Below are 17,604 nucleotides of genomic sequence, written 5' to 3' on the forward strand. Positions count from 1 at the left end.
AAGAAACACCACAAATCCACTAGTCTGGTAAAAGCAAATACAGGATCCCACGCCTAAACAAAAGACTAAGATAATTCTAAAAAGTAACAAGTTGAGAGAAGAAAGGGATAACACCGACAAATTAGAGAGGCACGTGACCAAACAAAACATCAATATTCGCCCAAGTTAAAGCCAAACCTTTTTAAATGTTTGGTTGATCTACTTAAAAGCTCACTTCATTTGAACATAGATAAATAAACAATTCTACTAATATTTAAATAGACTAACAAATTAAAAGAATAATAAGACTATTTGTTTTTTAAACACTTGTGAAAACAACCTATGACATTTATAAGATTTTCTTTAGTATATTTTCATAAGTTTTTCAAGATAACTAAACTTTATTTTTGTATTTTAATTTAAATTACAAAATATAATTTAATAATATATTTATTCAAATAGACTTTTAACTTTTAATTTTTAATTTTTAAACTAAATAGGCTTTCAAAAAAATATATACCCTTTTTATTTAAAACAAAGTCTAGTCTTATGTAGGCCAAATCACAAACCCTTGTTTAGTCGATGTAGTGTTATATTTGTAAAGGATCTGGCTAGGGTGATTACTAGAGACCTCCCCAAGGTGGGGAGGTCATCATATGTCTCCCTCAGGGAGGTATTTCCTCACCACTAAGGTTTCCATATCGCTCATTTTTGGGGAATATGAGATAAGACATTTCTGGGGAAAAGAGATGTCAGGGTCAATGATTGACCCACGTCCTCATCAGAAATAGGGATTCAATAGTCTGCCCTTGACTAGGTGGGTGACAATCTTTCCAAGGAAACCCTAGGCCCAAAGCCTCTATAAATACCTCTCTCCAAACAAGAAAAAGGGACAACTCTTAATTTATACAGATCATACCACACAATGACACTATAGTAAAAGTATCACGCTATATACAAATCCTCGCACCTGAAGTGAGCAGGTCCCTTAAATCACTACAACATACAACCATACAGGGCTTCTCGCTGCCATGGGCAAGCCCGAACCCACATACAACATAACATACCTAGTAAGACCTTTGAGCACCCCTACTCTTCGTAGGGGTGACATGGACACCCGTACTTTTAGACCAGTACAGTGGCGCCCACCGTGGGAATTTGGTAAAACTAACCTAGGAGAAACTTCCTTCGCTCTTACTCCTTCCATCTCCCCTTAAATATGGATGATATAACTCTATATTCAGACACAAATACCATAGTCGGAGGTTTCGCTAGTTGAGGTAGCTCTAGGGCTTCCTAAAGGAGATACACACGACAGATACTTACAGTAAATGTAATATATCTTGGTTTTCCCATGGGCATGCGAGGGATAACATGGCTTCATATCACCTTTTCCGAGGAAGATTCCATCAGAGTCAATCCTCAAGATAACGACCCCTTGGTCATCAAGATACACATGGCAACCAGAATATCAAGCGAGTTTTGATAGATCTTGGTAGCTCTGCTGACGTCCTATTATGGAATTATTTCCAAAAACTACGACTCAGTCGTAACAAAATTTGAGTGCTCACTGGCTCGTTAAGAGGATTTTCAGGTGAGCAAGTACAAGTCAAAGGCCATGAGACCTTAGAGACTACATGTGGTGAAGACGCGAAGGCTAAGGCGATTAATGTTATCTACCTTATTGTGGATGCCCCATTGTCATATAACATCATTATTGGGCATCCCGCCATAAATGCACTTGGGTCAGTCAATTCCACTAATTACTTGGTCCTGAAGCACGGATTGCCTAGATGGCAATTCAGTATAATCAACGGAGGCCAAGAGATCAATCAAGAATATTACCAAAGTAGCCTGGCTATAGAGAGGGAAAAGCTCGACTTGATTGGTTCCCCCTTTATGAAGTTCCAAACACTGACCTCGAGTGTTGGGATTCCAAATTAGGCGTAGAATCTTAAAGGCACACACCCACTGAGGACTTGAAGGAAGTCCAAAAAGGCCCCTTTGCCCATCAGATCACAAAGACAGGAAATTCACTTACTGAGGGGGAAAAGTGTGAGCTAGTCGACCAACTTATCAAGAGTGCCAATTTATTTGCTTAGGCTCCCTCTAATATGTTTGGGATAGACACCAAAATGGTGAGTCATTGCCTTGCCATCCACCCTTCCTCCAAGCCAGTGGAACATAGGAAGCAAAAAGTTGTTAAGGAGAAAACGGATACCACTAATGAAGAGGCGGTAACCATTTGATATCGAATTCATCATAAAAAAACCTACCTGGCTTGCCAACGTGGTTCTAGTATGAAAGCTAACAACATACGACACATCTGCGTAGACTTCACTGATCTGAATGTCACATGTCCTAAGGATCCATACCTATTGCCAAACACCAATCTCTTTAGCGATGGATCCTTAGGTTACCATACGTTAAGCTTTATGGATGCATGCTCCGGGTATAACCAGATCCGGATGAACCCTCTAGACGCCCCTAAAATAACCTTTATGTCGAGTCATGGCAAATACTACAACAATGTCATGCCATTCCGCCTTAAGAACCCTAATGCCAGATGCTAGTGAGTCATGGAAACGGTCTTCTCTCATCAGATAGGGTGGAACCTAGAGGTCTACATTGACAAAATGACAGTGAAGACCATCGAAGGGAATGGCCCTGCATAAGATTTGGAGGATGTCCTGCAGTTAGTTAGGAAATATGGTAGGCACTTGAATCCCATCGAGTGTACTTTCGGGGTTCAGACTGGGAAATTTCTAGGTTTCATGCTGACGAGAAGAGGCATCAAGGAAAGTTGGGATAAATTCCAAGCGGTCATTACCATGAGAAGCCTTACCAATGTCAAGGAGGTGCAACAAATTAAAGGTCACTTGCCACCCTACTCCACTTGCTCTGATGCACGGGCTATACGACCTTCCTTTTATTTTCTGGCTTAAAGAAGAAAGAGAAATTCGAATGGACCAACGAGTCTAAAAAGGCTTTCTACAAGGTAAAGGCCTTCCTCCTATCGCCCCCACCCTCATTCTTACTCGCCCAAGGGAGGAGCCACTACTTCTCTTCTATCTCTCGGTCATAGATCAGATGTTGAGCTAAGTCTTTCTCCAAGAGAAAGACAAGAAAAATAGGCCTGCACATTTCGTAAGGTATTCATAGGCGTCGAAGCACGTTACCCGAATATTGAGAAACTAGCACTAGCTGTCATCGTCGTAGTAAGGAAGCTAAGACCTTACTTCTAGGGTCACATGATCTTTGTGAAAACTAACTACCTTATTTGTCATGTATTGAAGAAGCCGTATTTAGTAGGAAGGATGGTATCTTGGATAGTGAAACTCTCAGAATACGATATCTAATATGTTCCGAGCGGCATCATTAAATCACAGGCTCTGGCAGATTTTCGCAAAATTTAGCTCACATGTAGAGAAGGAGACGCCACCAGAATGGGAACTATCTGTAGATGGCACCTCAAACATGAAATAAAGTGGTGTTGCAATAATCTTAGAAAGGCCTGAAGACATACTCATCGAGCAAGCATTGAAGTTAGAGTTCACTGCCAACAAGAACCAGGCGGAGTACAAAGCCTTTATTGTCGACATGAATCTCACCCTAGAGATAGGAGCCTCCATACTGAAGGCCAAAAGCAACTCTCAATTAATCACCAACCAAGTCTTTGGGTAGTATCAAGCAAAATAACTTTATCTGATAAATATCTGCAAAAGGTACACAATTTATCCTCTCATTTTACTTCTTTCGAAATAGAACATGTTCCCCACTAACAGAAATTCAGGGCAAACCTTCAGTCTGAGCTTGTCACATCAAAGATAATAGGGTTTAACATAACATTTATCCAGGAGAAAATAGGTTGCGAAGTGCTCCTTTATCTTTGGGAAACTTTACTAGATAGGGAGCTCGTATCCCATACTACAGTATCTAGGAGAGAATGAAACCGCCGTGGTGCTCTTAAAAGTACATAAGAGAGCATGTAGCAACCACATTGGCAAAAAGGCCCTTGACCACAAGTTCTTAAGGGCGGGGTATTATTGGCCCACTTTGATGAAAATAGCATTTCCTTTGTCAAGAAGTATGACTAGTGTCAAATACATGTTGACCTTCGCCACACCTCAACTGAGCTCCTTCAGTCGATGACTTCACCCTTGCATTTTTACTAGTGAGGTATGGACATCCTGGGTCTGTTCCCCCTAACGCCATGCCATCTGAAATTCCTGATATTGGTAGTTGACTATTTCACCAAATGGATATAAGCTAAAGTTGTTGCTAAAATCACAACTGAAAGAGTGTGCAGTTTTTATTGGGGGAAAATTATGTGCATGTATGGACTCCCTAGAGCAATCATCTCCGAAAATGGAACTCAATTCATCAGTGTTGTGTTCACATACTTTTGCAAGTATTTGAGGGTACATATAAAGTTTGTAGATATAACGCACCCACAAGACAATGGGAAGGCAAAATCAGCAAACAAAGTAATCCTGAAAGGGCTCAAGAAAAAGCTCGATGATGCCAATGGTTTTGGGTAGAATTGTTGCATGAGATATTATGGTCGTACCACACCACTACGCAGTCTACCACCAAGGAAACACCATTTTCCAAGGTATGGGGAGTGGACACAATGCTTCCTGTAGAGATTGACACACCCTTGTGACGGTTATCCCAATTCGATGAAGAGACGAACAAGGTCGAAATGGAATACGCCACATACCTAATTGATGAGTTGAGAGAAGTCGCCCACATCCGAGAATTTGTGCCCAAGCATAGAGCCGCCAGAAGATATAACTCAAAGTCAAGTCCAGAGATATGCGAGAAGCCAACATGGTATTAAAAGAGGTGGTTATGCCGATATTACATAGAAATCTATAACCTAACTAAGATGAGTCATATCGTGTATTCAGAAGCTCCCTAATGGGGCGTACAAGTTGTAGAAGTTGGAAGGATCACTCTTACCCAGAACATGAAACACTCTCCATCTTAAATATTATTACAGTTAAATTTATTGTTTGTAATTTCCTAATAAGCACCATGATTGTGTACATGTGAATAATTTATTGATCTTTCATGATAATTAAGTATATTTTCCAAATATGTTGTATGAATGACTTCATGACGAAAATATTTGCCGCCCTTTGAGGAAATGTTTGTATGCTGGACTACATGATGGAGATCCTTACCGCCCTTCAAGGCAATGTTTTAATGCTGAACTTCATGATGGAGGTCCTTACCGCCCTTTGAGGAAATGTTTTTATGCTAGACTTCGTGACGAAGGTCCTTGTCGCCTTTTGAAGCAATGTTTTAATGTTGGACTTCACGACGAAGGTCCTTTCCGCCCTTTGAGGAAATCTTTTTGTACTAGACTTCATGACGAATATCTGGACGCCCTTCGAGGCAATGTTTTTATGTTGGACTTCATGAAAAAAATATTTTCCGACCTTCGTGGAAATGCTTTTATGCTGGACTTCATGACAAAGATCATTGCCACCCTTCGAGGAAATATTTTTATGTTGGAATTCATGACAAAGATCATTGCCTCCCTCTGAGACAATGTTTTATGTTGGGATTCATGACGAAGATCCTTTCCGCCCTTCGAGACAATACGAATAAGCTATCATCCACCTCACCTGAGAGACTTGTCGTCTCATTAGTCAGCTACATATAACCTCTTCTGAGGGACTTAAATACCCCAGACTAACTAAACTCTCATTTTAGGGACTTATGTTTTCCTCGGGCGAGATCATAAATAGAAATCACACCCAAGAGGTGCGACTAAAGTCTAGCCTAAGAGACTTAGTCACAAGTATTGTCAAAGAACATGATAGAAGTCCCGCTCAAGAGGTTTAATGCCTTGCCTAAGAGACTTATAGTCTCATTAGTCGGGATACATATAACCTCTCTTGAGGGACTTAGATACCTCAGACTAACTAAACTCTCGCTTGAAGGAGTTAGGGTTTCTTCGCACGGGATCATATATAGAAATCACGCCCAATAGGAGTGACCGAAGTCTATCCTAAGAGACTTAGTCAAAAGTCTTGTATGAAGGCTTGATATAAGTCTCGCCCTAGAGGTCTAAAGCCTCTCTTGAGGGACTTGTAGTCTCATCAACCGGACTACGTAACCTCTCACGAGGGACTTAGATACCTCAGGATAACTAAACTCTTGTTTGAGGGACTTAGGGTTTCCTTGAGTGGGATAAGATATGGAAATCACACCCAAGAGGCGCGATCGAAATCTAGCCTAAGAGACTTAGTCACAAGTCTTGTCTGAAGGAAGATAAAAGTTCCGCTCGAGAGGTCATACGCCTCTCCAGAGGGACTTGTAGTCTCATCAATCGGGCTATATATAACCTCACATGAGGGACTTAGTTTTCCCGATCTAACTAAACTCTTGCTTGAAGAACTTAAGTTTTTCTCTAGAGGGATCAAACATAAAAATCACGCCCATGAGGCGCGACCTAAGTCTAGCCTAAGAGACTTAGTCATAAATCTTATCAAAAGGCTTGATAGAAGTCCCGCCCGAGAGGTCCAATGCCTCGCCCAAAGGGCTCATAGGCTCATCATCCGGACTACAAATAACCATGCCTGGGGGACTTTGATTCCCCAGGATAACTAAACTCTCGCTTGTGGGACTTAGAATATCCTTGGGCAGGATCAGACATAGAAATCGTGCCCATGAGGCGCGGCCGAAGTCTAGCCTACGAGACTTAGTCACAAGTCTTGTTGGAGGGTTTTATAAAAGTCTTTCCCGAAAGGTCTAACAACTCCGCCTAAGGGACTCGTAGTCTCATCAGCTGGACTACATATAACTTCGCCTAAGGGACTTAAACTCCCCACGCTAATTATACTTTTCCTGAAAGACTTAGAGTCCCTCGAACCAGATCAAAGAATATTATTCCCCTTCAAAATCTCTAGAGTCTAACAAGCCTATCGCGTCACACATATCATCGAGAAACTAAGGGCCTCGAAATACTCTCACGTACCACAGTCTAAAAACATATCATCCTCTATCAAAGACCTCATACTTGAGGGATTGTGTGGTGTTATATTTGTAAATGACCTGACTAGGATGATTACTAGAGATCGCTCTTAGGTGGGGCAATGATCATGTATCGCCCTCAGGGAGGTAACGACTTGCCACTAAAGTTTTCATATCGCTCATTCATGGGAAACATGGGATAAAACATTCATTGGACAAAGATAAGTCAGAGTCAATGATTGACCCACGTCCTCCTTAAAAATAGGAATTCAACGGTCTACCCTTGACTATATGGGTGATAACCTTTCCAAAGAAGTCACATGCCTAAAACCTCGATAAATATCTCTTCCGAGAGGGAGAGGGGGACAAATCTTAACTCATACATATCATACCACATGATTACTCTAACAAAATTATCATGATATATACATAGTCTCTCACCTCACGCGAGCAAGTCCTCAAAACTACCGCAACACACCACCATACATGCCTTCTCACCGCCGTGAGCAAGTTCTAATCCACATATAGCGTAACATACCTACTAAGGCCTCTGAACATCTCTGCCTTTCGCATGGATGACACACCTGTATTTTTTTACCAAAAAATTGATTTGAGTCATTCTCACCTTTAATTCAAAAAGACTATGATGTATCAATCATTAAATCTTAACCTTTAATTCAAAAAGACTATGATGTATCAATCATTAAATCTTAACCAAAATTGCTCTAATAATTTTTCATATATCAAAGCTCAAACTAAAAATTTACGATGCAACTCTTTTATTAATGAGAAGTTCTTCAACTAGAACCTTTCCAAACACATTACTTTCATACACCTTTCTCTTTGATGAAGAAGAGTCATATACCGCCTTTCCAAAATTTTATGCAAATGAATATATAAATAATTTTTTTGATACCTAATTCATTTTTTTAATATTTGATGTGTACTACTATTCACACTTAACTATACAAAAAAATTACCCTTGATGTAAATTTGTGATTATAGGTATTACAAGAAATTGGAGAGTGTGTCTTACGCCCCTATAGGTTTTGTGGGGAACCTATCAACAATTTTAAAAACTTATAATAAAAAGCATAAAATAATACAAAGATAACAATTAAAAATAACAATCATACTAGTCACATTCATTCAGTAAACTTGCTTTTTACGTTTGCTAGCTTTAACCATCCCCGTCGGCGTAGTCACCGGCCGTCAACCCTTTCCAAGAGTGTAGAAATATGGTGGCGTTGACAACCATGATGGTATATAATCTCCATGCTTCCAACCTAATGTACAAAAATTTATTGCTACCTTCAAATTTCAAAGACAATAAAGAGATAGAGAGAGATAATAAACATATATAGGTGGTGGTGCAATTTGTTGCTAACTAATTTGGAGATTAGATGAGTTCTTCTAACGGCGGTGTGCCGCCGGGGTTTCGATTTCATCCGACCGATGAAGAACTACTTCATTACTACTTGAAGAAGAAGCTTTCGTTTCAAAAGTTTGATATGGATGTTATTAGAGAGGTGGATTTGAACAAGATGGAACCTTGGGACTTGCAAGGTAAAGTAGTAATTTTATTGCTTCATGATATACTAATTTTCTTGCATATTCTAAATATAAATTTTATCACCAATTATTGCAATATTATACCCCAAAACACGAGAGGGTAAGAGATTCTAAGTTGATCAGAAGTTCGGAGTTTGAATCAACCTTGAACACAAAGCCATGTTAAATTTTTTTGAGGGAGAGCTTTGGCACTCATTCTATTCTTCTGTGATTCAAGGAATTAACCTATGCAATTGCGCGTGAAGGATAATTGGTTTATAGTGAAAAATATTGTTGCAATATTATGATCCATGAACATTTTTAGGGTTTACTTCTTGATTATAATTTTTGTGATACACAGAAAAATGTAAGATTGGGTCAACACCACAAAACGAGTGGTACTTTTTCAGTCACAAGGACAGAAAGTACCCAACAGGATCAAGGACTAATAGAGCAACAAATGCAGGGTTTTGGAAAGCAACAGGAAGAGACAAATGCATTAGGAATACTTTCAAGAAAATTGGAATGAGAAAGACACTTGTGTTCTACAAAGGTAGAGCTCCTCATGGACAAAAGACTGATTGGATTATGCATGAATATCGCCTTGAAGACGGCAATGATCCTACCAATGTACGTTTCTCTTTATTGTCATTCTTCAAAATATGAGTCTCTTAATTACAATTCAAATAGTAAAAAATCGTTGAAATATTTTATATGATATAGCACAAATTTGAACCTCTGAGTTTCGTACTAAGTTGTTGATATAAAAACTCTCATGTATATGAGCATAAAAGATAAAAATAAAGATAATATTAAGATTTTAAATTATGGTTGCAATCTGAGATACGGTGGTTGAAGCATTGATTTTAAATTCTCTTAAAAAAAAATTATTTGCACCACTAATTTACTTGGACTTCAATTATTTTATTTTTGCATTTCTAGACTAGAGTCAGACCTGGCTCTGCAATTTTTTTTTTTTTTCAGAACGCATAATTTTTAATCACATTACAATTGAAGTCCGATGCAATTATAGAAAGTAACATATGAGTAATATTGCGGTCGCAATTATAATTTTAGACGGAAATTTAAAACCATCAATGGGATGACATACCAATGGATTTAAAAAGAAACATATGGTGATATTTTTGCACTTAAAACTATTTGCAGGAAGATGGATGGGTGGTGTGCAGGGTATTCAAGAAGAAGAACTTATTCAAGATAGGAAATGAAGGTGGATCCACACACAATCAAGATCAACAAATGAACAATATTTCCTCTACCAATCCACGGTCATTCATGCAAAGAGAAAACCAATACTTATTACATCAACAACAACAACATCAAAACCACCCTAGGAACCTAACCGGTTTCGAGCTTGAAAAAACCGAACTCGGTCTCCATTACCAACACTTGCAAAATTCTCAATACTCACTCTTCCATTCCCAACCCCAACCCCAACCCCAACCCCAACCTCTTCTTCATACTCAAAAGCCTCTCGAAATGAATTTCGACTACTCATACGCAACATCTTTACAGTCAGAACAACCTATAATAGTTAAACAACTTATGACAAACCCTAGAGACTGTGAAAGTGGAAGTGATGGTTTGAGATACCAAGTTTCTGAATCTGGTATTGAAGTTGGTTCATGTGAACCACATCAAGAAATTGGTGTAGGAAGGAGTGAAGGAATGAATGAATGGGGTATGCTTGATAGACTTGTGAATGAAGAGTCAACAAAAGGGGCCACTAGGTTTGAGGATGATAATCCTCATCATCAGATCAACCAGCTTTCTTTGAGGGGAGAGATGGATTTTTGGGGCTATGGAAAACAGTGATTTTGATTCCCTATTTGATTATAATTATATTGAAATCAAATTAAGACTAAGATTATAATTATGTGTAATACACTAAGATTTAAGTTTGGATGTCATGCATTAAATTATGGGTATAGAAAAGACATACATATTATTGTTATTATTCTTACTTTGATTGATATTTGTCTGAAGATTGTTTGTAACGTTTCAAAATTTGTTAATTACAATTTTGATTCATTGTTTATCATATTTATACCCGATGCCAATTTGAAAGTAAATTTGATTGTTGTATGATTTTGCTGTCAAGTGATCTTCTAAAAGTACATTTATGTGCAATCTGGTGGTAGTGGTTCCTACACTCGCTTTTCTTGCATCTATGCAACTCGTTACACAAATCCAATAGAGTTTTCAAGTTTTCTTTTAAGAATTCTTTTAAGTATTCCTACCAAGCAAATAGAGGCTTTCCCCAATGTCAAGCTCGAAGTTCAAAACGGTTGGAATTTCGACGAATTTCTGATGTTGGAATTCCATCTAAAACTTGAGGAATTCTGAATCAATTTTGATGAACAAGAATCAATTCTTGTGATTGATTCATTCTCTTGTTCTTCACTCTTCACTTGAGTGAATCAACTACACCTTGGTTGCAAAATGATTCCGCCACACAGAAATTTGAGTAGAAAAGAAAAGATGAATTGGGAAAGAAAAGAGAAATTAGAATTTGAGTGAAAATGGAAAGAGGGAGAATATTTCTACCGAGTTTCTCTCTGCCTTTAAACTGAAATTTATTTGTTCTTTTCTCTATGCAACTACCTAATTACAATGATATGGTATCTCCCTATTTATAGGTTGAGATTGTTTGCACACCAAGCAATTGTAAGTTTATGCGCAGTCTCTACGAGGGAGTGAATTAGATTTATTAAATTTTTCTCAATATGAAGTGTTAGCATTGGCTTTTTTATTTTTCAGAAATGTTATGAAAATAAATATGCTGAAAAATAAATGCAGAAAGTAAAGGACACAACGATATATCCTAATTTTCCTCATAATCCGAGAGCACTACAGTCCCCTCACTCCCTATGAGAGATTTTCTACTATGTCAGATCTTTTTACAAGTCTTCCACCAAGACCTATCCTACAATCTTCTAACATAAGCATCACAATCAATAACGACAATCCCCTTATGATCTTTACGAAGTGCAACAAGAGAATAATCCTTCCTTATTCACTCTCTTGCTTCCAACAATCCTGGACAACAAGGAAATCACAACAATCTGAATTTTTACAAGTGTTTGAAGTTGTATAACAATGTATATCAATTCCTAGAATTGATCTTCTCTATCAAGTAGACAATTCACAATATGTAACACAAGTGTTAAATGATTATAGTGTTGAAACTTTCAGCGATTAAAGAAAATGCATGCATAAAGTTTCAAACAAAAAGTTAAGTCACAAGACACTTATTTTGAAAATGAGAGAGTAATGAGTTTGAATTGCTATGAAAGAGAAATGAGTTTCAAATTCTGAAATGTATGGTATATATAGTGCCTTAACACATCTCTGAAAGTGTGTGTATGCATAAAAAGATGTTATGGTTGATAATAGCATTCGAAAATTCGTTTGGATCAGAAAATTAGTCAACTATTGTCACTGCTATAGTGGTAACCGGTTAACAAAAAGAGCGTAATCGGTTACACCGGAAGCGGTACTCAAAGAATATAAATTTTCGAATTTGTAATCGGTTACTAGAAATGGTGTAATTGGTTACACCTGACACATTTTAAAAAATTAAGGTGTTTTTACATTTTAAGTAAATGGTGAAAATTGTGGCAATTTTAAAGTTCTGTTACGGCAGTTTCAAAAGCTCAATTTACCAAAAACAAAATGGTTAGTTTCAAAATCACTTTCAAATATGCATGAAAGTTTTATGATGAATATGCATGATTTTTCTGAGCAACTAAGATATATATATATATATATATATATATATATATATATATATATATATATATATATATATATATATATATATATATATATATATATATATATATATATATATATATGTATCCACACTTGAATTGTAATGCATATTCAACCATATTGATTCTTCCATTAATTTTCCAAAGTTTTTTAATAATTTGAACTTGATTTTTCTAGTCTTCAAGCTTTGACTTCTTCTTTTTGTTGATGTGTTTGTATTCATCAAAACTATTACCAAGGACAAAAAGAATTCTTTTCATATTCTTCCCATTTTTGATGATAACAAATCATCCTTTGAAATTTAACTTGTTCATCAAAGAGTTGCTTCAATATGATACTTTTTGAAATATTAAGTAGCAACTAGAATCTCCCTCTATCTTGTATATATCGCCCTTGCGTTTGCAATTCAAGACATTTTCCCCTTAAATAATTATAAACAAAAACATATATAATACCTACTATTTCTCCCCCTTTTGCCATCATAAAAAAAGAAGACAAAGTAGAATTTAGTACAAAACAAGGTGATAATATATAGAGGATATATTTATAATTGAAAATTAATAGCACGAAATTAGACACTTATCTCCTTCAAGGATTTGATGTCAAAGTTGATATAAATGTTGAAGCTTCTTTAAAACATCTTTTTAATCAATGAAACTTTTAGAAACTACCATATCATATGATCTTGTGTCTTCAGGGATTAATCTTGATTTGCTAATGCTTTCATATAACCTTCAAGTACCTACAAAACAATTAGTTACCTCTAGGTACCCAATTTTATTTTGGTCCTTTTAGGTTAGATACATTCCTCACCCACACATACTCACTACAAGGAACACCATAATTTCTTATATAGCAAGCATTAGTAGTATGACCTTTTGCTTTACAATAGAAACAAGTAGGTCTAAAAATATGATTCTTATTATAAAACCTTTTATGATGATTTACAACATGTTATTTATTTGATTCTACATTGTTGAATTCATTTTCATATTTCATAATTATTTTGTTTAATTCAACAATTTTAGACTCAAGAGATGTACAATTATTGCATGCTGAATTTTTGATTAAGTCTAACTCCACTTGAGTGTTATTAGCCTTACTTTCTAGATTTAAAATAGTTTTCTTTTTACTTGAACATTTTCTAGAAATTTTCAAAAGTTCATCATGTAATTCATCAAAAACACTTTGTAATTCATCATTAGATGGAATATCATCAGTTTCGAAATCACTAACTTCATGTTCTTCATCACTTGGATAACGTGAGACCATCAAAGCCTTGCATGCATGACCTTCATCTGAAGATGAACTTATTTCATTGTCATCCCATGCTATATATGCTTTCTTTTCCTTTTTGTGATTCTTGTTTTTGAATTTTTCTTTCTTTTCAAGTGTAGGACATTCACTCTTGACATGTCCCATTTTTCCATATTCAAAATATGTAACTCTCCTTGTTGGTGCTTCTTTGTGAATAATCTCATTTTTCCTTTCTTTTCTCAAGAACTTTTCATACTTTTTAATAAGATCATCATCGTTATCAGTGGATTCCTCCTCTTGATTGCTATCATGAAATTTGACTATTATCTTTAATATAACATCTTTTGAATCTTTTACTTGTATTTCATATTGCTCTAATCTTTCAAGTTATATTTCATAGTCTTGAAGTTTTACGAACAAGGAAGATGACATCATGGTAGAAACACTCTTCTTTTCTGATATTGCAGTCACCTTTGGTTTTCATTCCATGGTTAAATACCTAAGAACTTTAAGATTTAATCCATCGTTAGTAAAAGTCTTACCAAGAGCAATTAGGTGATTGATTAAGTGAACAAATCTCTTTTGTTGAGCATGGATTAATTCTCTGGGCTGCATTATGAATAACCCGTACTCTAGACTCAACGTATTCAATCTTGATCTCTTTTCTTCAGAGGTTCCTTCATGAGTTTCCACCAATGCATCCCATATTTGTTTTACTGTTGTACATTGAGAGACACGAAAGAATTCATCCATGTTAAGTGCACTTTGAAGTATGTTGATTTCTTTCTGGTCGTAGAGTACCTTCTTCTTATCATCTTCATTCCATGAAATTTTAATGTTTGTTGTCTCAACACCATCACAATATTAGTAGGAACAAATGGGCCATTTTGTACAACATCTGATATATCTTTTCCTTGTGCTTCTAGATGAGTCTTCATGCGAATTTTCCAAAAATTGAAGAATTCACCGTAAAAAAAGGGAGACTTGTTATTGTTGTCATCATCTCTGATCATGGGGTTCGTGAAAGCCATTATGGATCACAAGAGAAAATTACTTGAACCTGCTCTGATACCAATTGTAAGTTTATGCGTGGTTTCTAAGAGGGGGTGAATTAGATTTATTAAACTTTTCTCAATTTGAAGTGTTAACACTGGTTTAGTTATTTTTCAGAAACGATATGAAAGTAAATATGCTGAAAAATAAATGCAAAAAGTAAAGGACATAACGATATATCTTGGATCGCCTCACGATCCGAGAGTACTACAGTCCTTTCACTCCCTATGAGAGATTTTCCACTATGTCAGATCTTTGTACAAGTATTCCACCAAAACCTATCTTACAGTCTTATAACATAAGCAACACAATCAATAAGGACAATCCCCTTATGATCTTTACAAAGTCTAACAAGAGAACAATCCTCCCTTATTCACTCTCTTACTTCCAACAAACCTGGACAATAAGGAAATCACAATAATCTGAATTTTTACAAGTATTTGAATTGTATAACAATGTATATTAATTCCTAGAATTGATTTTGTCTATCAAGTAGGCAGTCACAATATGTAACACAACTGTAAAATGATTATAGTGTTGAAATTTTCAGAGATGAATGAAAATGTATGCAGAAAGTTTTAAACAAAAAGTTAAGTCACAAGACACTTGTTTTGAAAATGAGAGAGTAATGAGTTTGAATTGCTATGAAAGAGAGATGTGTTTCAAGTTTTGAAATACATGGTATATATAATGCCTTAACAAATATCTGAAAGTGTGTGTATGCATAAAAAGATGTTGTGGTTGATAATAGAATTCAAAAATTCATTTGGATCAGAAAACGAGTGAATCACTGTCTCTGCTTCAGTGGTAATCAGTTACCAAAAAGAGCGTAACATGTTACACTTGAAGCGGTACACAAAAATAGAAAGTTTTGAATGTGTATTCAGTTATAAAAAATGGTGTAACCGGTTACACCTGAAACCTTTTCAAAAATAAAGGTATTTTTAACTTTAAGTATATGGTGCAAATTGTTGCAGTTTTAACATTCTGTTACATCGGTTTCAAATGCCACAATTTACCAAAAACATAATGGTTAGCTTCAAAATCATTTGAGCAATTAAGATATATACATAATGCATATTCAACCATTTTGATTCTTGCATTAATTTTCAAAGGCTTTTTGATAATTTGAAATTAATTGTTGTTGTTTTCAAGCTTCGACTTCTTCTTTTTGTTGATGTGTTTGTCTTCATCAAAACTATTACCAAGGACAAGAAGAATTCTTATTTTTGTTGATGATGACAAATCATCCTTTGAAATTTAACTTGTTCATCTAAGTTTTGCTTCAATATGATGCTTTTTGAAATGTTTAGTAGCAACTAGAATTTTCCCCTATCTCGTATATCTATCTCTTTCTTTTGCAATTCAAGGTATTTTCCCCTGAAAAAATTATGAACAAGAACGTATATAATACCTCTTATTTCTCCCCCTTTTGACATCATCAAAAATATGACAAAGTAGAATAAAATACAAAACAACGTGATAACATAGGAAGGATATATTTATAATTGAAAATTAATAGCACAAACTTAGACATTTATCTCCTTTCAGGATTTGGTGTCAAATTTGATATCAAGGTTGATGCTTATTTAAAATATGTTTTCAATCAATGAAACTTTTAGAAGCTACCATATCATATGATCTTGTGTCTCGAGGGATTAATCTTGATTTGACAATGCTTGCATAGGACCTTTCAGTACCTACAAAATAATTAGTTCCATCTAGGTACCCAATTTTATTTGGGTCCTTTTGGGTTAGATACATTCCTCACCCACACATACTCACTACAAGGAATACAATAATTTCTTATATAGAAAGCATTAGTAGTATGACCTTTTACTTTACAATAGAAACAAGTAGGTCTAAAAATATGATTCTTATTATAAAACCTTTTATGATGATTTAAAACATGTTCTTTATTTGATTATACATTATTGAATTCATTTTCAGAATTCATAATTACTTGGTTTAATTCAACAATTTTAGACTAAAGAGATAAACAATTATTGCATGCTGGATTTTTTATTAAGTCTAACTCCAGTTGAGTGTTATTAGTCTTACTTTCTAGATTTAAAATAGTTTCCTTTTGACTTGAACATTTTCTACAAATTTTCAAAAGTTCCTCATGTAATTCATGAAAAACAGTTTGTAATTCACCATAAGAGGGAATATCATCAATTTCGGAATGACTAACGTCATGTTCTTCATCACTTGAATGATGTGAGACCATCATTGCCTTGCATGCATGATCTTCATCTGAAGATGAACTTATTTCATTGTCATCCCATGATACATATGCTTTCTTTTCCTTTTTGTGATTCTTCTTTTTGAACTTTTTTTTTTCAAGTGTAGGACATTCACTTTTGACTTGTCCCCTTTTTCCATATTTAAAACATGTAACTCTCCATACTGGTGTTTCTTTGTGAATGATCTCCTTTTTCCTTTCATTTTTCAAGAACTTCTCAAACTTTTTAATAAGATCTTCATTGTCATCAGTGGATTTCTCCTCTTTATTGCCATCATGAAATTTGACTCTTGTCTTTAATACAACATCTTTTGAATCTTTTACTTATATTTCATGTTGCTCTAATATTTCAATTTCAATTTCATGTTGTTGAAGCTTTCCGAACAAGGAAGCGAACGTCATGGTAGAAAGACTATTCTTTTATGATATTGTCGTCACCTTTAGTTTCTCTTAACTGGTTAAAGACCTAAGAACTTTAAGATTTAATTCATCATTAGAAAAGTCTTATCGAGAGCAATCAAGTGATTGGTTAAGTGAACACATCTCTTTTGTAGAGCAAGGATTGATTCTCTGCGCTACAATCTGAATAACTCGTACTATTGACTCAATGTATTCAATCTTAATCTCTTTACTTCAGTGGTTCCTTTATGACTTTCCACCTATGTATATCATATTTTCTTTTCCATTTTACATTGAGAGACATGAAAGAATTCATCCATGCTAAGTGCACTTTGAAG

At 35.5% G+C, this 17,604-nt stretch overlaps 1 protein-coding gene across 1 annotated transcript; it reads left to right on the forward strand.

Annotated features, from left to right (window-relative positions):
- The first annotated feature begins 8,293 nt into the window (after positions 1 to 8,293).
- On the forward strand, positions 8,294 to 10,353 carry LOC127105540 (protein BEARSKIN2). Its single transcript, XM_051042728.1, has 3 exons — positions 8,294 to 8,532; positions 8,879 to 9,147; positions 9,685 to 10,353. Exons 1-3 carry the CDS (start codon positions 8,370 to 8,372, stop codon positions 10,351 to 10,353), a joined length of 1,101 nt encoding a protein of 366 aa, XP_050898685.1. The 5' UTR covers positions 8,294 to 8,369.
- Positions 10,354 to 17,604: the final 7,251 nt, after the last annotated feature.

This window comes from Lathyrus oleraceus, chromosome 7, assembly GCF_024323335.1.
Source record: "Lathyrus oleraceus cultivar Zhongwan6 chromosome 7, CAAS_Psat_ZW6_1.0, whole genome shotgun sequence".
NCBI lineage: Eukaryota > Viridiplantae > Streptophyta > Magnoliopsida > Fabales > Fabaceae > Lathyrus > Lathyrus oleraceus.